We start from the raw sequence: 21,344 nt of genomic DNA on the forward strand, positions 1-21,344 counted from the left end.
TCTCCCAGTGCTACCTCCCATGTTGATGTGATCTAGAAATTTTGGTTATTATATTTTTTATGTTTACTAACAACATCTATTTAGATTAAATAGTGTGGGTTACTGGTTTCTTTGCTTATCATTGCTTCAAGTATACTACTACTTATTCTCGGATTAATTAAAAAAATATTAGAATGCATCATTTGGTAATTATTTTAGAGAGGGTATGTGGGTAGCAAATAACAACACTTTCATTTCTGACAATGTCTTTGTTTTTTCATACTTCATTGGGTATAGGATTTATGTCCAAAATTATTTTCCTTTAGAATGTTTTGAAAATATTGCTGCATTGTTTTCTTCTTCAGGGTTACTGTTTGTTTACAGGCAATCTGGTTCTTATCTCTAAAAGCTTTAAGGGTTTTCACTTTGTTCTTAAGCGTTCTGAAATTCACCATGATGTGTCTTGGTGTAGGTATTTTTAACTGTTTAGAATAAAAAAACTTGTTAAATTTAAAACATGCACAAGGGTACAAGGTATGCCATCTTGATCTATATCTAACGTCATTCACCTTTATTTTACTTTGTATTTCAGTTGTCTGAATTTAAGTTTTTTTTTCCAAAAAAGGCCCTTGCTGGATATACTGCTGGGGTTCCTTCATGTTTGATGACGTATAATGTCACTTTTATATTTCAAAGATGGCTTGATGTACATCAAATTCTTAATTACTTTTGCTTTACTGCCTTTAGCATTGAGAATTACTGAAAGTACTTGGGAAAAAAAGCCCGATTTTCTTTTTACCTTGCTAGTAACATTCTTTTCTGCCTGGTTGCCTCCAGAGTATTTTTTTCTTTTTGTTAAAATTCATAACTTTATTAGGGTATTATCTTGGTAGGATGTTCCACCTATTAAAGTGTGACTTCCAGCACTCGACTTTCTGTACCGCATTAAGATTGTCAATTATTGACCTTTTCATTGTACATCCCTCCTGTCAAATGCTCACTTCCCTCTCCCTACACCATGCCTAATCCTATGCAGAATGGCACACTAAAATAAAACACACCGCCAGGAGAGGTCTTATTTTGATTGGTGATTCAAATCTCAAATGGGTATTCAACACTCCCTTGAAAATCCTACTGTAATCCCTAGCATTCTCATGCTCCTACCTTCTTCATCTCTCTTTCTTAAGACAAGATTCTTTATCTTTCCGCTACTAACCATTTTCAACCTTTAATCCTTTCTCAATGGATGAAGTCTCTGTGGTTTTTCTCAAAGGCAGCCCTTCCACACGCTTGTGCTCTGGAATGTCTTCTAAGATCTCACAATTATCCCTTATTTCTCCTCATCGTTTTTCCATCAGTTGTGCTCCTCAGTATACATTCTCTAGTAACTTCCATCTTTAAAAAATAAAAAAGCAAAAAACAAACTTCTCTCCTAATTGCATATTACTCCTCTAGCCTAGCCATTGCCACATCTCTTTGTCCCTCTTCAGAGCAAAATTTTTTGATGAAAGAATGATGTATGGCTGTAGTCTCCACCATCTCATATCTGATTCTTTAACCATTTGCTCTACCCTTTCACTGAAACTGCTCCTGATGAGGTCAATTAATTAAATTAATTTAATTATTCATTCTCTACATTTCAACAGCATTATATACAACCAACCACTCCCTAACTTCTTGAATAGTATATTCCTTCGATTCTCATGATAATACATTCTGTTGAATAATTTCCTATCTTGCTAGCTATCTTTTTTTAGTCTCCTAAAATATTTTCCATCACTCTACATGTCGGAATGCCCCAAGTGCTGAGTCATTTGTTCTTCTACTTCTATGTCCTCTTTCTTGATGATCTCATCCAATCTCATGACTTGAAACTCTACCCATTTACCAGCAACTACATATGTAGCTCCTAAGTACATCTGTTCACCACTTAGGAAGCTGAGACATATCTGACACTTAACATGTTCAAGACAGAACTTTTATTCTTCTGTTCTCCCAGCCAAACCTGTTTCTTTCAGTTGCTTGCGTATCAGTAAATAATAACATCACTTAACCAATTATTCAAGTCAAAATCCTAGGTGTCACATTTTATGTCTTCTTTCTTCTTTCATCTACCATACTGAATCAATCCATCAGCATGTTCTGATGGTTATCTCCAAAATACATTCGAATCTTTTCTTCCACAATGCTATGGGCTAATCTAAACCTCCTTGTTTCTCATCTGGATGATTACAAAAGCCACCTAAATGAAATCCCAGCTTCTGCTCCTTCCGTTGTAATATTTATAATATTTATTACCTACATAGCAGCCAGAGATCTTGTAAAATGTAAGTTAGACAATAACAACTAATACTTGAGATTTTACTATATGTCAAACATATAAGGGCTTTACATGAATTCACTAATTTAATCCTTACAACAACCCTATTTGTTTTCATACGAGGAATTTGAGGTGCAGCATTAAGCCAACCTATCCAAGGTCATAGAACTAGGAAATCTGAGACTAGATTCTCATATTCATAGTCCATCTCAAGGGCCCACATTCTGAATCACTCTTCCATGTACACTTAGCATAAAATTGAACCCTTTTCCAGGGTCTCCAATGCCTTTGCCTATCTTTGGACCTCAATGCTTGCCACTCTCCTCCTGGAACAAACTCCAGTTACACTGGCCTTCATTCCTGTCTTAGGGGTCTTTGCTCTTGCTCTTTTCTTCTCATTTCTAGGTCTCAGCTCAGATGTCAGCTTATCAGAGAAAGCTTCCTTGAACATGTATTCTAAAGTAGCTCCCACTCAATCACTAAATTTTTTTTTACCACTATATGAAATTATCATGTTGATTTGTTTATTATTGTCTGTTTCTCATCCACCAGAACGTACACTACTTGAGAGCAGGCGACTTGTCTGTCTAGTTTATTACTGTATCTTCAGCACCCAGATCATAGCAAGTGTTTAATAAATGTAAGTGAATAAATGAACAACTGCTGTGAAACAGTTTTTCATAGGGTAGTATGCTCTTTTGAAATGCAGATTTAAATAGTTTCTACAAGGTTTCTAATGCAATCACTTAAATATATTTGAATATTTTTTCTGTTTATTCAGTTTTGTTTTTTCAGGGACTTCAATTATGCATGCATTGGCTCTTCTTTGGCTTCTACCTCTATTATCTTCTCATTAATTATTTCTATATCCATATACTAATTGTGTTTTGGGCCCTTTCTATTTTTTACTAGACTTTCTACTGGGACTTTAATTTCTGTGGTAGTTTTATTTATTGACTGATCTTCCTGAGATCTGCTAATTCACTGTCTCATGATATTGTCTTACCTTCTCTTTTTCAATCTCTTGTATCTATTTTTGAATTTTTATTTAGCGAGATCTTGTGCATATTATGAAAACTATTTTTCTAAACTGTTCTTCCATTTCCTGAGGTGTTAAATCTGTTTCGTGTTTATTTTTCTCTCTCCCTTTTTTCCGAGCATGTATACTTTAGGTGCAGACTTGTGTTATTATTCCTCTTTGAGTAGTTTTATCCAGTTCAGCTATTTGCTGTTAGTACAGCAGAAGGTCAAATAGTGCTGACCTGGACATAATTTACAGTTTGTTTATTGTATGAATATTCTTTCAACAAATCTGTTATGTTCTCTGACCTCTGAACCTGTACCCTCAGGTTTTCAGGTAATTTAGGTCAATGTGGTTCTGAGTAATGTTCTTTAAGTTTTAGAATCTCTAATGATTCCTTCTTCCCGTCACCTTCCTATCTTACCTGCAGCAGCCTCCATATCTAGAGACTAGTTTGTTGATAATTATAATAGCATGTTACTGTATTTTTTCCTTTTCTGTAACTTTTTTGACATTGCTGTATAGAACTGGGCCTCTACAAAAACACTGCACAATTATCTCATTGACCACCTATGTCCCTATTCATCTAATCAAAGATCACTGAATGATCTTTCTAAATTGGGACAGTTGCTTTTACAGAAATCTTTACTCTGCCAAAGTCTAAAGAAGAATATGCTAGTTTTCAATGTCTTGTATGTTTTTGACACTTTTATACTATTTGACAGATAAGTCTTCAGTATTTGTAGTAGTGATCATTTCCTTGTTTAAACTAAGACAGTCTCTTCCCACCTGTATAATTCTAAAATCTTCAAGGGATGGGAGTGAGGTTTAACACATTTTTATTATATTATCTTCAAAAAGAAGCCTTCCTTTCCCCTTAATTACATTTAAAAATTTTAATGAATCCAAAAGGTATCCTGTTGGCATTGTCATTAATGATCTTGGCAATGTTTTTATGTTTAGTAGATTTCTCCACTCATTTATTTGCTTACTTAACAGATAATTACAAGGGCACAGTCAAGTCTCCATCTTTGATTAAGTTTACAAGTTACTTTACAGAGGTTTTTAAATTTCCTGCATAATTTTAATTTCTTAGCCTTCAATACTTGTAGTTTCCATTGCAAGTGACTTTTTTTGTAATTTTGTTAAGATTCCAATTTCATTTATTCAGCATTTTTACTATTTTTTTTGTGGCTTTATGTTTCATCCTAACATTCATAGACACTTTTTATTTATAATAATATTTTGGCTGTTTATTATCCAATTTTTAATTGTAAAAACATGTCTGCAAAAAATTGCACTTCTCTACGAAGAGGGAACTTCTCTACAAAGAGCTTTCTGTTGATCAAAAAAGTTTTGCAGCATCATATAATGATGAAAAGCTTGAGAATCAGCAAAACTTTCAGAATCTATATCTTTTGTAGCATCTTTTAAAAATGAAAATGTATAATGCTTCCCTGGGTCTTTTCTTTCAAAAGTTAAGTTCAGAGGATCACAGAATACTAGAGCTAGAACAGATACCTTCTCCCATCCCCAAATTGTGTAGACTAAGCTTCTTACTGTATAGATGAAGAAAGTGAGGCACAGAGAATTATGCCATTTTCAAGACACCCAGCTCCTCACATATGGCAGATCCAGATCCAAAAACTTGGGCTCTTAATCCAAGCACACTGCCTATCCCCTCTTCCAAGAAAATATAAAATATAGTGACAGGACAATGTAAAATTGAGCTAGTTACAAAAATAAACTTGCCATGGAAACACATTTCTAAGTAAGTACTTCGCGAGATGAAATTTGAACACACACTCAAGTAAATTAAAAAAACTGAAATAAATGAAATGAATCTCATGTACAATAAGACGACAGGATGGTTTCCGATGTCTATTTCCATCCTTCCTTACATGTTTGTCTCTTGCTAAATTTTGAAGGACAGATAGATATTATTTTACAACCATGATTTACGAGTCTAGGTTAACTTTCTGGTTTATGTGATTGAAGGAATAATGCTTTGAGGTAGGCCTATTTTTAACTTTACTAAGCAGAGTTTTTGACTGAAACATCTAACAGGTTCAAAGAAAATATAAAAATCCATCCATAATCTGATGGGTTATTTATGCATTTTAAAATGAATTTTTATTACACATGTAGGAATTTGCTCTTTTGTAAAAGTATTTAGTTTACAGATAAGGTTAAATTCACTTCAGGCCACTAACCTCTAATCTCAACACTTCCCCTGGAGTTAGTTTCTTCTATTAATGGCAGTTTATCTTTCTAAATCTTTTGCTCTGTGTCTACTTGCGTATGTGCCTTACCTACACAGCCTTCTCCATCAGGTTTTCGGGCCATTCCCAGAGGGCAGATGCACATGAAAGTGCCAATCAGATTCTTACACATCATGCCTCTAGATTCACAGTCGTGTAGCCCTTCTGCACATTCGTCCAGATCTATAAAGTATTTTCAATAGGAAAAAAATAAAAATAGGAACTTCTCATGGGCAGGCTACAGTTTAGTACTTTACAACTAGTTTAGTACTTTACAACTACAACAACAACAAAAAAACCCCAAACCCATTGCTGTTGAGTCGATTCTGACTCATAGTGACCCTACAGAACAGAGCAGAACTGCCCCGTAGGGCTTCCAAGGCTGTAATCTTTACAGAGGCAGACTGCCACATCTTTCTTCTGGTTTAGTACTTTAAGTCATATTTTCATCTTAAGATGAAATCTATTTGTGTGACAGGGAAAGGAGGAGCCAGCCTTTTTTAGTCGTTGGCTATATTTCCAGATTTATAAGTTTCAAGAAGTTCCAACCAAAAACCAAACCCGTTGTCATTGAGTTGATTCCGACTCATAGCAACCCTACAGGAAACCTCTGTTTTAGTAAGAGCCTAAAACTGTGACAGTGGTGAGGTCCTCAACCCGTTTTGTCTTTGACTTGGTTGGCTTTGACTTGGTTGGATGGGCCATCAAGTGTCATGATATCTAGGTGTGGAAATCTGCTGGCAAGACGCTGTCATTCTGTATCTCTATGAAGTTCTAGACGAAGATAGCTAGATAAGGACTATAAAAGCCTTAAAATATGTTTCTAGCATGGCAATGAAGTTTTGACTTTCCCGTTTGAGTGGCCTTACCTTTGCACATCTTCTGGTCTTCCCTTAGGGCATAGCCAATCGGGCACGTGCATTCGTAGGACCCGAAGGTGTTCATGCAGCGAAAAGCACAGAGCAGTGGGTTCTGGGCACACTCATTGATATCTGGTCAACAAAACAGGCAGGCGTGTGCTCAGTCTATAGTTCTAATTATTTGTTTAAATAATCACCGATGATTTTACTTGGAGGTCATACAGAAAGCAACATGATAATAGAGCTTCTGCTTCTGATATATGGAGCACTGGTGCCTAACAAACCTGTTCTACCACAAGTAACAGCTATAAACTCTGTACGAAATACAAAAACAACTACCTGAGGACTCTGGAGACGGAACAAAAGCAGGCAGTTTGTACTGGCGAGCTGAAACGGGGTAAGCAACAAGCAAGGAGTAAGTTCTCCATGCTTTTCTTTTTTTGTATTAGCCTGAGGGCGGCCACAGTACTTGGCAACTAAATCTCGGATAGAAATCTTTCCGATCTTTTGTCTGGAGGAACCAGAGGAGGGAGTCTTGTGGGGGGAACCCCTTGGAAAGGAGAGGGCCAGAGAAGGAGAAATGCTAATTTTTTGCATAAATTAAGCCCAAATTGTTGGTCACACCATGCATCTATGGGGCAAAATCAAAGAAGCTAGCAACTAAGTTTAAAAAACAACTGAAATCTGAGCCACATCCCACCACAGGCGTGACAGTCTACTAGTTGAGTCTACCCAAGTTAATTGCCTGTGGAAAAAAAAAGCACCAACAGTCTTTGGAATACTATAACTGATTCCAGAGAATATCATTCACGATATCTAGGGTTCAATCCAAAATTAACCAACATACTGAAGAGCCAGGAAAATGTGACCCAGTCTCAAGGGAACAATCCCCAAATGGCCTAAAAGCTTTATCAGACAAGGGTTTAAAGCAGCTATTGTAACTATGCTCATTAAGGAAAGGAAAACACACTCGTAATGAATATGATTGTCCACAGAACAACAGAACAGTATAAAGATTGAGATATTAAGAAAACAATCTTCTATGTCAAGAACAGATAATACTGAAGGAAAGGATCACTTGCCTTCACAATTCATCATGGGCCCAGGCTCAAAGCCATCATTGCAATTGCATTCAAAACTCCCAATAACATTGGTACATGTGCCATTTCCACATGGATTGCCAATTGAACACTCATCAGTATCTGAAAAAGAACAAGAAAGCGCCATGAAGTTTGGAGAAGTTTTGTCTTCACAGGAGTATGCCCATGAATACTCATACTTGCCCTCACACATTTCCAGGATTGGAGAAGGGCACACGTGACTCTTGTACCTGCCCACCCCCCACCCCCCAGCTGGCCAGCCCTTACACAGTGCAAGGACCCTGAAGGATCCAGTGTGCAGTGCTCGGAGTACCGGACAGCCACGTTGTCCTAAAGACCACAAGTCCAGAAAAGGGATGTGGTGCTCTGCTACAAGAGTAGGCATGGAAAGTCAGAAAGTAAAGCTGATTCCCCCCTGCCCCCCAATCAGTGGATTTTGGTATTTCTAAGTCTCTAGACACATCAGTCTATATATTTGTTGGAAAGCAGAGGTTGGGCAATTCTTTCCATCTTCACATAAACCAGGTGGGACTGAAAATGTAGGATGGGCAAAGATAGAGCCGTTACTAGCTACTTATCCTGGCTTTGTAAATTCCACCACCACCCAAGGTATTTGCGAGATCTTTTGCTGAATATGAAAAATAAAATAGAACTTTAAAACTGTGTAATGTGGAACCAACACTCACCTACACAGCGCACTCCTGTGTAATCAAGGTTGTAACCCATGGGGCATTCACAGCGAAAAGATCCATCTGTGTTGATACACTGACCATTGGAACAAATTCCTGGGCTCTCAAGACATTCATTGACATCTAAAAAACAGCGTTGCCCATGAACTTCCACATATAAAAAGTGATGCCAATACTGTATATGTCATTCGACACAGACTTAAAACTTCTAAAACATGTAAACATTTCTTTTACCAAAGAAATATATGTTATATCACATAATACATGATATATAATAAATATATATATCAAATACAATATACTCTATAAATACAATATACTCTAAGTGCTATAGTATAAATAGCATGATTTATAAAATAAACATATGGTAATATATTCATATAAAATAAGAACACAGGAAAAGAACATATCAAACCACACCTTCACGTGTATCATGAAGACTAGGGACCGTTCCATGGCCATATGGACACAAATCCTGGAATGCAACTACAGAGAAAAACACAAATCCTGCATCACTGGAGAGTCTAAACTACCAAAGAGTTCAAGAACTGATTACAATGTACATAAAATTGTACTTAATTATTTGTCCTCTACAAATCTGTCTTTAACAAGTCTTTATTTTTATGATTTATTTTAAAAGCAACACTTCAGCATATTTCAAGAAGGCCACCTGCTAAGAGCGTTTGCTTCTTTCTGTTTGCTCAATTAACACCGAGTAGCCAGATGGACGCCCCCTGCCCATTCCACATAGAAGCCACCCCTAATCTAGAGAACAAGCCAGTTCTGAGCTTGCTAGGAACTAACCTACAATTCACCTGCGCTGTCTTTTTCTGCTGTAATAGGACTGGTGAGGCTGTTAGTCCCTTGCTGAAAACAGCCACTGGGCGTGTGGACGCAGCTTCTCAGAATCTTATGTAATATTCTGAGAGCCACAGCCTGTGATACAATACCCACGTGGGACTCCTGCAGCAATCTCGAACATCATTTTCATCTCCTCCTTGTATCCCCTGCCCTGCACCTCTCAAATTCATTGTTTTGAAAGCAAGTAATACCAACCTTGGAAAAAACTGAAATAACAGGGTAACTCTACCTGCACTTACACATGTTGTATACAAAAGTTGAAAAAAGTTTCTCAAAGTCGGCTGCTCACTGAACCATCAAAACTTATACCTGAGGGGATTAATTCAACCTCAAAATGTTCGTAATGACATGGTCAAACCGACTTCTGGCAAACATTCAGAAACTGGTGCAGCGTGGTGTTCAATGTCACTGCTCTCACCTTCGTCATCTTTGGGGCACAGCTCACAGGGGTCGCCCCAGCCCTCTCCGGGCATCTTACTGCAGCAGCACTTTGCTTTTGTGGTGTTGAAAGCTTTGGGTACAGAACACTTTCCATTTTCAAAATTTGTAAAGCAGAAGCTCTGGCGAGTATCTGAACAAGAAAGCAAACGTTGTAGGGCTCCTTACAGATCATTTAAAACAAACAATTGGTATGTAACTCCATGTTTCCGACAGAAAAGTTCTCAGGGGCAGAACATGACACGGAGATTAGACTAGCAGTTGAAAGACAGGTTTGGAAATCCCCAATTGCTGATTTCATTTGCTAATTTAAATGGACCTGTCTATAAAGTTTTGACTATCTGAAGTGTTTAAAAATAATTTCTATAATGTGGTTAGAAAATCTGAGAAACAAAGCTTGAAATAAAAATGATTCCCATATAGAATATTTCTTTTTTTCATTGTTATATTACAGCTTAAAGAAAACAAAACTCAGTAATTTCCAAAAGCAACTCATATGCCAATACATGAAATATATATAATGCCAGTAACAAAATGAAAATGGCAGATCGGGGTAATTTTTCTTTTAATATGAATTCAAAATACTGTAAAAACAATGCTAATAGTTCAAAGTACCTGAAAATAAAGTCCAGTGCATACACATTTGAGACCTGTATTTTAAATTTACAGATGATGTATTTACTATAGACTTGTAGTTTGCAGTGACAGCCATTAGCATGATGGCTTACCATTCAGCTCTGAAGTTTCTAAGGGCCAACAAGGAGAGAGGATTGGCATTCCAAAGCTTACCAAAGCATCTCCGTCCATTATCAGACAGGACAAAGCCAGGTGGGCAGAGGCACTGGAAGCCCCCTGGAGTATTAGTGCAGGAACCAAAAAGACAGATGTTGGGATCCTCGTCACATTCATTTATATCTGCAGAACAGCAGGAGCATTTGTTAATTTAATCAAGTCAATAAGTTATTCAATATATGAAAAAAATCGATAACTGTCCACACTATTATAGAATCCATTAAGTAAAAAGACATAAATACTTAGGATGAATATTTAATATGAAACAAGCTACATTAGGATATACACTTAATTTATTCTTTAGAAATAAATTACTGCTTCAAAATTCAGAGATTATATTCACTTTCAACCAATAACTGTAAGCCGAGACTCCTTGGTTTATCTCCTACTCCCTGAGCTTGATCCCTAGTGGTGTATGTCCACCTGCCTAGAGGACAGGACCAGCTCCATGTCTCACACACAACACAGCCTCATCACAGCCAAAACTGTCTCTTCTTATGCCCTTCTCAGGACTCCAAGCTGGGGTCCTGGAGTCTTCCTTATTCACCGTCCCTCCTGAATTTTCATATCCAAGTAGCCTGTCCATTCTGCCTCCTCAGTACATTCAACACCCACCCTCATTTGTTACCTGGGTTGCTGCAAGTCTCCTACCCAACTTCTGCATCTCCCCTCTCTTCTTTTCACATTACTACCAGCGTTGTTTTTCTAAAATACACATCTGATTATAACCAAAAAACTTCAAATCTGTGCCTATGGAACTCGGAGGACTCGGGCATATTTTGAGAATTTTACCATTCCCCTTTCTCTACTCCAGAATGGTTCCTTGAAATCAATAACGATTCCTAAGCAGTGACTCTTGGCTATTTTTCATGGAAAGTACTTATATAATGGGTTATTTTAATGAAGTGAAAAAACACTACGCTAATTTTATAATCTTTTTAACAACACAATCAGTTGCAGGCACATTAGAAGTAAGCTCCATGAGGGCGGGACATGTTAGGCTGTCTAGTTCGCTGCTGCCTGCACCCTCAGCTCCGGGCATAGTGTCTGGTACATACTAAGTTCTCAATTTATACTGGCAGGATTCTGTTGAATGAGTCATATCACATCACTTCTTACAAACCTGCAATGGCCCCACACAGCCTGCAGGTCATTCAATGCCCCTCACCACGCTCACGTTTCCTGTGTTTCCAATGGTCTCTCTCTGTTTCTTGTCCTTCTTTGACCAGTAAATTCCTATCTGACATTTGAGAGCCACCTAAACCCACTGCCGTCGAGTGGATTCCGACTCACAGCAACCCTATATGACAGAGTAGAACTGCTCCATAAGGTTTCTAAGCCTGTAATCTTTAAGGGAGCAAAGTGCCACCTGTTTCTCCCATGGAACGGCTGGTGAGTTTGAACCACCAATCTTCCGGTTAGCAGCCGATCGCTTGACCACTGTGCCACCAGGGAGAGCCACCTAGGATGTCACAAATCCACTGTGATGACCTCCTTGACATGCCACCTTCTCATGACTACAATCAAGCCCTGGTGGTGCAGTGGTTAAGAGCTCGGCTACTAACCAAAAGGCTGACTGTTCAAATCTACCAGCTGCTCCTTGGAAACCCTATGGGGCAGTTCTACTCTGTCCTATAGGGTCGCTGTGAGTCGGAATCGACTTGACAGCAATGGGTTTGGTTTTTTTGTTTTTTTCCTACTATGTTCTCACATCCTGAACATACCTCCATTACAGTGTTTGTCACACTGTGTTGCAAGGATATCTTTATAAAACATGTTACTTACAAGTAAGTCTCTCCCATTCAGTAGTAAGTTACCTGAGGTTGAGACTGGAATTGTGTACTTCCAGCACCTAGGAAGGTGCCAAGTATTCACTGTAATGTCCACTGTATGTAGTGATGAATTCATGCATGCATGTGTGCACACATGTATATGCTTGTGAGTGTGTGTATAGTAACTAGGAAGCATTTCATCTGAGAAAAATTGGTGAAGAGACTTGTCTGAAGGAAATATTCTTACAGTGAAGTTAATTAAAAATCAATTTTAAGAGGAACAAAACAGTGGCATTGCTAACAACGGTAAAGAAAATAATCTGAAATTTATTAAAACATAACTAAATCCATAGATTCTTTCACTAAGGAAAAAGGTAGCTAAGACTATCTGATACAAGGAAGCATATGTATTTCTATTTCTTTCTTAGACTAATGCACTGCTGCTATTATTGCTCCTTAAAGGGATGGAACATAGAGTTAAAGAGGCATCAAGATTAAATATGAATAAAGAAAATGGAAGACAGAGTCTTAAACTTTTCAAGGAACTTCTATCTAGTACTGTATTTATTTTTTCAGTATTAAAAACACTATGCAACCTTACAATGAATTATATAAATCAGAAAAGGGGAAAATATTAATCAAATCAGAATGACTAGGGATAGCCATAATATCTAATTTTACTGTTTGAAAAATAATTAAAATTCTAAGAAGTAAACAGTTTCCCTCAGCCTTGTCTATATAACTCCAGCTCTCCCAAACGTGAACAGAAGAACTACATATTTAGGTGGAATCCGGCCAAGGGGAACAGAATTGGGGAAAAAAAAAAAAATCGGAGCACTCAAAGGCAAATCCTTTCACGTTGGAAAAACCGCACTAAGATGGTGATGCTTCTGAATTTCAACAAGGCTGTAAAAAATAGTTTGTACAAAACTGAAATAAAGTGAAATGTAAAAAGGTCTGCCTTCATCATGTCCACCAGCAATTCTGGAACCCACTTTTGATGTGGTTACAGTGTTCTTGTGGGCTGGAAGAGTTGCAACAGAAAAACATCTGTTACTACAAATGGATTAATATTTTCTGTTTTGACATGAGGCCTTCACAAGGAAAAAAAAAATATCTCAACAGCATTGTCAAGATTTTCTGCTTCACATTTCTGGGACTCTAGACACCTTTAATAGCTGTTTTAAAATGGTTGCCAAAGATTACAATTTTTGTAGACACTTTCTAAATTCAGTAGAAAGTCTCTGTTGACATTTGGAAAAAAGATTAGCGTGCCCTGAAAATTCTTTGAGTAGCATACGATTTCTGTTAATGAAAAGAATCCCACATCTTTAAGTTCTTTATTCCCACCATTCCACCTTCAAGTAATTTCTGATGGCTCAATAAAACAGACGTAGGCAGTTATAAGGCATAATTCCACGGGTCAGCATGCTTGCAGTAGGTGGGATTTAGCTGATTTCCATAGAGTCGAGCCCGTTTTATTAAACCGAACAGCTCGTGGACCTCATAATAAATGTGAGCCTTACCGATGCAGTTCTCGCTTTTTACTTCATACCCCGGCGGACAGATGCATCTGAAAGATCCTTCCAAATTTTGACAGGTACCAGGAGAACAAGAGCCAGGAAGGGCAACACACTCATTAGTATCTTTAACGAGAAAAGAGAGAGAGAAAGATTCAAACTTGAGAGAACTGTTGCATAGCTGCATCTGTTTGCCAAATAATATTATTATGAATCAGCTCAGGCCTTGTGATATGCGGGGTCATCATAGACAAATATGCCCTGATGTACTCTTCTTACATCTTAGGTATTTTTCATTTCGCAAGAGGTTAACTTTCTTGATTTGTGTCCTCTGTCTACTTTTGTTGAGACATGAATAGACTCAAGCTCTGTCCCCAGTAGAAACATACCCCTGCGTCATCCCAAATGTTGGCTTATAAAGTATAGTTTATACCAAAATTCCCCCTCGTATCTTGTCTTGGCCATGACCAAATGAAATGTGAGTGAGATTCACATAACTATTTTACAAAATAAAAGCAAACAAGAACACCCCCCCACTCCCACCCCATACACACATACTGATTCTTCCAGTCAATACTGTTTCTTATTGAGATACTTACCTATACAGTTTTTGCCATCTGGAGTAAGTTCATAACCTTCATTACATAAACACTTGAAAGAGCCAATTTCATTAAAACACCGTCCATTTCTGCATACCTGACCGAAAAAGGAACTGCACTCGTCTATATCTGTAAGAAAATAAGAGTTAGCTTCTCAGAGAGAGCTCTTATATGCACATTGCTTCACAAGTTGCAACATAAAAACATATTTACTGGTATACATTTACAAAAACCCTATATTATAATTCCTCACAACACAGAGAGAAATGGCCCACATTGTAAGGATTATGTGACTAATAGTCACCTAGATCCCTACTGTATTTCAAACACACTTTTGATATTAGTATAACGCATACATTTATAACCAAATAAAGCTGAAGGTTTAAGGTGATGTTTTGCATTCCTTCCAACTGAAAATATCTCTTTTCCCAGAGGCAAGGGAATATATGGGATTTAATTTGATTGCCTAGTTTGCAGATTACCTGGAGATAAACTGAATATATACTGAGAATATTAAAAACATAAAAATCAATTATATTAAAAACATTCTAGATTTCTATTTTGTTGACATAATACGGATTAGAAAAAAAGGAGGATTAAGTATTAGATATTCAGGTAAGTTTAGGGGATTACATTTGAGTCATTTTCTGGGTTTGAAGATTGTACTTGGATGAGAGGTGTATTTGTATCTGGCAGTACAAAGCATCTGAGAAACTATGGTCAACAAGGTGGTATCTGAATAAAGTATCCAATTAGCTCTGAAAATTTTTCACATCTACAGAATTTTGAAGAATAAAAAATACTGAGAGGAACACCTGTCAGACTGAATTAAAAGGTGGGGTGGCTGTGAAGTTCCCATAATGGTAGAAAGCCTGAGTTGCTTTCATATAACTTATAGGGTCATGTGGATTAAAATAAGTTAAAGCTGTAAAGCACCTAGCACAGTGCCTAGCACACCAGAAACAAGAAATAACTGCGAACGTTGTTTCATTTTTCTGACTATTTCCTCTAGCAACTCCAGGAACCTCTCCCATTCACTAACAGTTCTAATTTCAATCCTCTGTATGTTAGTGTGGGGCAAAGGTTAAAGTCCTGCATGATTCAGAGACAGTTTTATTTTCCATTGCAAATTTACAGTCGTTCACAAACATAGACAGGTTTGAGGGTTGACTTGGAAACTTGGTCACCATGCACTGTTTCTGAGGGAAAAGGCATCCCAGGCTCCAAAACCTGCCTTACAATGAATTTTTAAGACACACGTTTGTAAGTTGAAAACTTCCAGTATTTAAATATAAAACAAGAATGAATTTATATGAAATACTTGTAATAACAGTGAAACAATGACAGACCTATCTTTGAGTCCATCTAAGGGGTAAAAATACCCAAAACCATAAAGCAGTGCCCATACACTTACTATTATCTGACTGATCTTTTCCCCTGAATGATTAACAAAAGTGCTGAACATAGCAAACTGTTTTGTGATTATTTAGCCCAATACTATTAATAGTCCAATACTATGGCTTTAATTAACTAGACATTAATCAATGCTATAGCATCCCCCCTTTCATCATACTTGCAATTTTAATAATAAAAATAATTTTAAATAGAATTTTTTAGAGCACTTTTTAGTTTACTAAGAAATATTTTCTATTCTTTGGTTTTATTTTATTTTTTATTTGAGTATATTGTGTGGAAATGAAATAGGAGCAGCAAGGAACTGACTGAAGTACTTACCCAGGCAATCGTTATTATGAGTGAGTTCAAACCCTGGATAGCAGAGACAGTTATAGGATCCAACGGTGTTTTTACAAGTTCCATTTCCACATGGATGCCTCTCACACTCATCAACATCTATAAAGAAACATTGGCTCAAAGGGAGTACTTTTTTAACTTAGAAATAAAATATCCTATTAACTTACTTTTTTTTTTTTTTTTAACTACTGACTTACTTAGATTTTTCTTGTGGAATTCTAGAAATCCACACTTATTTGAGGAAAATAATTATATTCAAATTATATAAGAAAAAAGTACAGCTTAATGACTTACAGGCATGTACAATACAGTATTCAGAACTAAGCTAAGCAAGTATCACCTTAAAGGGGATGTTTTAATGAATAGCTTCTCTTGTCAACTGTAAGTAAACCAATCTTTTGAAATACTAAAATAATTTTTTCTATTAAACATTATAGACATTCCTTTAGAAATTTACCTACATTAATTTGATTAGCAAAACAAAGATAAATTTTAGTTAACATTATGAATTAGTGGAATCCAAATAAAAAGGTCTGTTAGAACTCAATATTATTAGCCTCCCCCCCACCAAAAAAAAAAACTGAATTAAGAAAATATTTAGAAAGGCTATTCATCATATAAGAGAGCAGACTCCATAAACCATGATTTGCAAGCTGCTGAGACTATACTGTGCAAAAAAAGAAAAAAAGTACTGTTCCTCAGGAAGCTCTGTTTAAGAAAGAAAAAAAGTACTGTTCCTCAGGAAGCTCTGTTTAAGAGAGTTATCATAAAATTTGACTGACTTTTATCATGGAAGAAATGTTATGATTAGGGTAGATTCTCTTCATATGAATTTCTGAATCATAAATCTCAGATTTTTTTTTAATAAATCATACTCTGAGTATAGGTAAGAGAAGCATGTATAAGTAAGAATTCTCAGAAAGTTCATATGAATAGGGTCAGATCCTCTGTTTTTCCTTCCTACAAGCATTAGCTAGACAATGTTTCCATCGTAATCAGCTAGACAATTTTCCCATCATAATCGCAGAAATCAATGTGGAAGCTCTTAGGATGCAATGGATAAACTGAGTTCTCCAGGTGCTCCTTGTTGTATGGACATGCCAAAATGGAAACTAGTTCTGTAGTACTGAAATGTGACTTTAATGTTCATATAACTAGTGTCTTGAATACCATTTGAACCCCCTCACCTCCAGAGATTTAAGGAACTGGGCAATTAATGTTTGTAAAAATAAGAGCATTTAAATCCTAGTTTCTACTACCCACCGAGTTTGGATCTGGACTTTCACATAAGTTTGGGGATCAATCAAAAAGGCTTTTGCTTTAAGTTAGCTGGTTTTTGTTAAACTTAACACATTACCAATTTTTCATATGTACTATATTTACATGTATATAAATACTGACCCTGTTCATTGAGTTATAAGAATGTCAAACTCCAAGCTACTATGTGTCATTTTCATATTTTTATTAGTATTTGTTCTGGTTTCTAAGAATAAAATATGAGCTGGGGTGAGTAGAAAGAATAAAAAAAATGAATGTGAAACATTCTTAAGAAGATTTTAAAGGAATGGCTTAAAATTTACATCATAAACTGACTAATCAGAACCAATAAACACTCTTGCTTAAAAAACCCTTACAATGACAATTTACATAATTCAAGTATTAAGACATTAGTAACAACCAGATTCCAATGGGTAGTCACACATTTTATACTTCATTTCTGTATAACTGAAGAAAATGCTATTAATAAAAATAGCTTGGAAGGAATTTAGCCAAAACTCAATGATGCTTATTTTTGAGTGGGAGGTAGTTTAAAAAGTTTTTACTGTTTGTATAATCTACCTAGTCTGCATTTTTTTTTTCCTGAAGTCAACATGTAATATGAAATGTGTAGGAAGAAAGAAATCATATATAAGGTTTATTCTATAAAAAATGTTTTTGATATACCGTTGGTATATGCAACAAAAAAAAAAAAAAAATAGATGCACAACCCTAATGTTTTCTACACTGAGAACATGGTAATTATAAATAGCCAAGTTTTAAGTTTAATTTTCTCCCTTCAAGTACAAAGCACAGAGAACTCCCTCGGCAGAGGCAGAGCTAATTGCTGACATCAGATTTAAGAAGTTATGCTCAGTCCCAGCCCCAAGCCCATCTGCCTTCAAAATCTTATTTATCAAAGTATTTGCTAAGCATTACTAACACTTAAAAAAGGTCCTGGGTGGTGCAAACACTAACCTAGAGGACTGCAGTTGGAATTGACCCAGTGGTACCTCAGAAGAAAGACCTGGAAATCTGCTTGCATAAAGATTACAGCCAAGAAAACCCTATGGGGCACTTCTACTCTGTAACACATGGGGTCTTCTTGAGTTGGAAATGACTTGATGGCAATGAGTTTGGTATTATTGCTTAAGTCCCTGGGTGGTGCAAACAGTGCACTTGGCTGTTAACTGAAAGGCTGGAGGTTCCAGTCCACCCAGAACTGCCTCAGAAGAAATGCCTGGTGATCTACTTCAAAAAACAAACCAGCCATTGAAAACTCTACAGAGTGCAGTTCTACTCTGAGACACATGGGGTCACCATGAGTCAGAATCGATTTGATGGCAACTGGTTACTGGTGTATTACTGCTTACTAACCATTATATTACTGGGAATTTTTAAAGAGTTTTGCTGTATTTGCTTCTAACTATATTAAGAGATAAAACACTAAAGATACCGATAAATCCTGTTCAATGCTTTGTGTAAAAAAATGTGAGTACTGTCCCTCTTACTACTACCTTGCATTCCAAAATGCTTTCTTAAATGTGGACATAAAGGGGTACAGGGCAGTTGGTACTGTGGTGAATTCCACATAATCCTGAGTGTCCCAGAGTGGGTTTCAAACACGTGGAAGTCATCTGAGGAAAAAATCTGGGAATCCTTGAACTGAAGACCATAATGTGGTATGTTCCTGCTTGCAAAATTTTGCTTTGAATAACACCTTACGCAGTTTAACATGGTTAACTTTTTGCCAGATTGTTTCTGACAGAAACATGGTAGTTACTTATGACACATGACCAAACTAATCCATTCTGGAGTCTCCGCTCCATTTTAGTCCCTGGAATTGAATGTCCTTCTTACCCATGCACATGGTCTGGTCCTGGGAAGCCTTAAACCCATTGTGGCAGATGCACTGGTAACTTCCTTGCAAATCAACACACAGGCCATGACTGCAAACATTAGGAATTTCTAAACATTCGTTGCGATCTAAAACAAAAAATAAAACACGTTACACATAGCTGATTTTTATTAAGATTCCTTCATTTTTCACAGACATGTTTCTATAATCTGCTATTAATTATTACAGACAGGTTGAAAATGAACCATAACAACAGCTGAATCAAAATAAGCAAGGCTTTAAAGTATCTAAGCCTATTTTTTTTGTTGTCATGCAATTTTTACATACTGATTGCTATCTCAAGGATAGTATTTTATTTTAGGTCCAATCCAAAAAAAATCCATTTAAGAGACCTCATTTTTTAAACAAAATAGTCTAAAATATGTGTTGAAGTGGGTTCAATATGAATGGATTTAGTTAGAAAACTTTTTCAAATTATATTTTGAAAATAATTTTTGATAAAGCATAGGCATGTCTTTTTAAAAAACTGTTGTAAAAATATGTATTACACAACATTTGCATAGACACATAACCCACTGCCATCAAGTCAATTCCAACTAACAGTGAGACTCGGAGGAGAACTGCCCCATACAGTTTCCTAGGAGCACCTGGTGGATTTGAACTGCCAACCTTCTGCCTTTTGGTTAGCAGTCATACCTCTCAACCACTGCACCACCAGAGCTCCACACAAACACACAGGAAATTGAAAGAAACTTGTGCTCGGTGCCAGAGAATGAGTCAGTCGATTTCTTACCTACACAGGCCCCGTTGGGTGAGAGCTTGAAACCCGCAGCACATTCACAGCGGTAACTGCCGGGACTATTGATGCAGTCTGCATTTCGCTGGCAGAGATTATCCCCATTGCTGCACTCATCAATGTCTGAAAAAGCAGAATAAATTCTTAATGGCCTTTCATTATTGCATTAGGATTACATTCACTTATCCACTTTGATGATCAACTCCTAAATAGTAAACATCAAAAATAGTCTTGAATCAATTTATGTATGGACATACGTGATTCAGATTACCTTCGCAGACTAAGAGCAAGTCGTTGTAACTGAATCCTGTAGGGCATTCACAGCGGAAACTGCCAATCTGGTTAATGCACACACCATTTGCACAAATGCCCGGAATCTCTTTACATTCATCAATGTCTGAAATTGAACAGATTTAGTCAAATATATGCAGTTCTGCTTAATGTATTTACCACATAACCTTGAGTAATTCTATGTGTACACTGGAATGAGAACACACATTCAGTGCCACAAAAATCAGTTATAAACTGGTATAAATGATTCAGTTGTTTATGGAAGCATACAGAGCATACAGTATTTCCTCTCCACAGTAACAGAAAAATTTAAGTGGCCAATAAACTATATCAAGTGATTTAAGTGTCAGTATAGCAAATTAACTTCCTAGGAAATCAAGCCTTCTGTTGAGTCACCTGCCAAGGCTACCATCCTGCTGCTATTCATCTGAGAATGAAAGCCATGGTTTCTTAATTTTCTGTATTTTATTATATATGCATGCATAATTGGAGACTTAAAACTATATTGTTCATTGACTCTCTGAGGAAGAAACAAGTAGAGTGAACAATAAAATGTACAACTAGAAGGATGCAAGTCATATAAATAATAATCCTGAAAGTTTATAATTAGACCATTAGAAAAGGATACTGCAAAAATACACTAAAAACTTAAAAAATATATTTACAGGAATAGCAACTAAAGGTTAAAAAAAAGTGGATTTTTTAGTCACGTAGTAACAATACGTATGAAAAAGAAAACTAAAATTTAGCTTGGTAGATGTATAAAATCTTGACATTGTCACAGAACTATCACAACTCAATCACCAGACTAAGCTAATGAAATAATACTATTATTAATACTTGGGTAGAATCTTAAGTGTCTTATTTCTCTCTAACTATATTAGACTGGAATCTAGATTTTTTGTAGTACTCTAGCAGTTTAAAAATATTGAATAGATTTTTATAAAATGCTACATAAATGCACTAAATAAACACAATCTGCAAAAACTCACCAACTGCTTTTCCTGTGTGTATGTCAAAGGTGAATCCAGGAATATTTCCACATATGGTTTTAAAGTCAGCTTTAAAACATAAACAAAGCAAATGAACTTTTAAAATTCTCAAATGGCATTTTATAGAGTAGTATTTTTGCTGACAAACAGATTTTATATTACCATTCACAAACAGATATTTTAATT

At 36.4% G+C, this 21,344-nt stretch overlaps 1 protein-coding gene across 1 annotated transcript in view; it reads right to left on the minus strand.

Moving 5' to 3' along the window:
- The window catches only part of FBN2 (fibrillin 2), a 282,788-nt gene that overhangs the window by 24,626 nt on the left and 236,818 nt on the right, over positions 1-21,344 (minus strand). The window contains exons 42-55 of the mRNA XM_023738698.1: positions 21,159-21,227; positions 20,147-20,272; positions 19,873-19,998; positions 19,082-19,207; positions 15,947-16,063; positions 14,213-14,341; positions 13,620-13,739; positions 10,319-10,444; positions 9,510-9,662; positions 8,651-8,716; positions 8,228-8,353; positions 7,524-7,643; positions 6,451-6,573; positions 5,633-5,764 (exon numbers count right to left, since the gene is read on the minus strand). Of these exons, the coding sequence (XP_023594466.1) occupies positions 5,633-5,764; positions 6,451-6,573; positions 7,524-7,643; positions 8,228-8,353; positions 8,651-8,716; positions 9,510-9,662; positions 10,319-10,444; positions 13,620-13,739; positions 14,213-14,341; positions 15,947-16,063; positions 19,082-19,207; positions 19,873-19,998; positions 20,147-20,272; positions 21,159-21,227 (1,659 nt within the window). The remainder of the gene's footprint in view (positions 1-5,632; positions 5,765-6,450; positions 6,574-7,523; positions 7,644-8,227; positions 8,354-8,650; positions 8,717-9,509; positions 9,663-10,318; positions 10,445-13,619; positions 13,740-14,212; positions 14,342-15,946; positions 16,064-19,081; positions 19,208-19,872; positions 19,999-20,146; positions 20,273-21,158; positions 21,228-21,344) is intronic.

This window comes from Trichechus manatus, unplaced genomic scaffold (genome assembly GCF_000243295.1).
Source record: "Trichechus manatus latirostris isolate Lorelei unplaced genomic scaffold, TriManLat1.0 scaffold00121, whole genome shotgun sequence".
Classification (NCBI taxonomy): domain Eukaryota; kingdom Metazoa; phylum Chordata; class Mammalia; order Sirenia; family Trichechidae; genus Trichechus; species Trichechus manatus.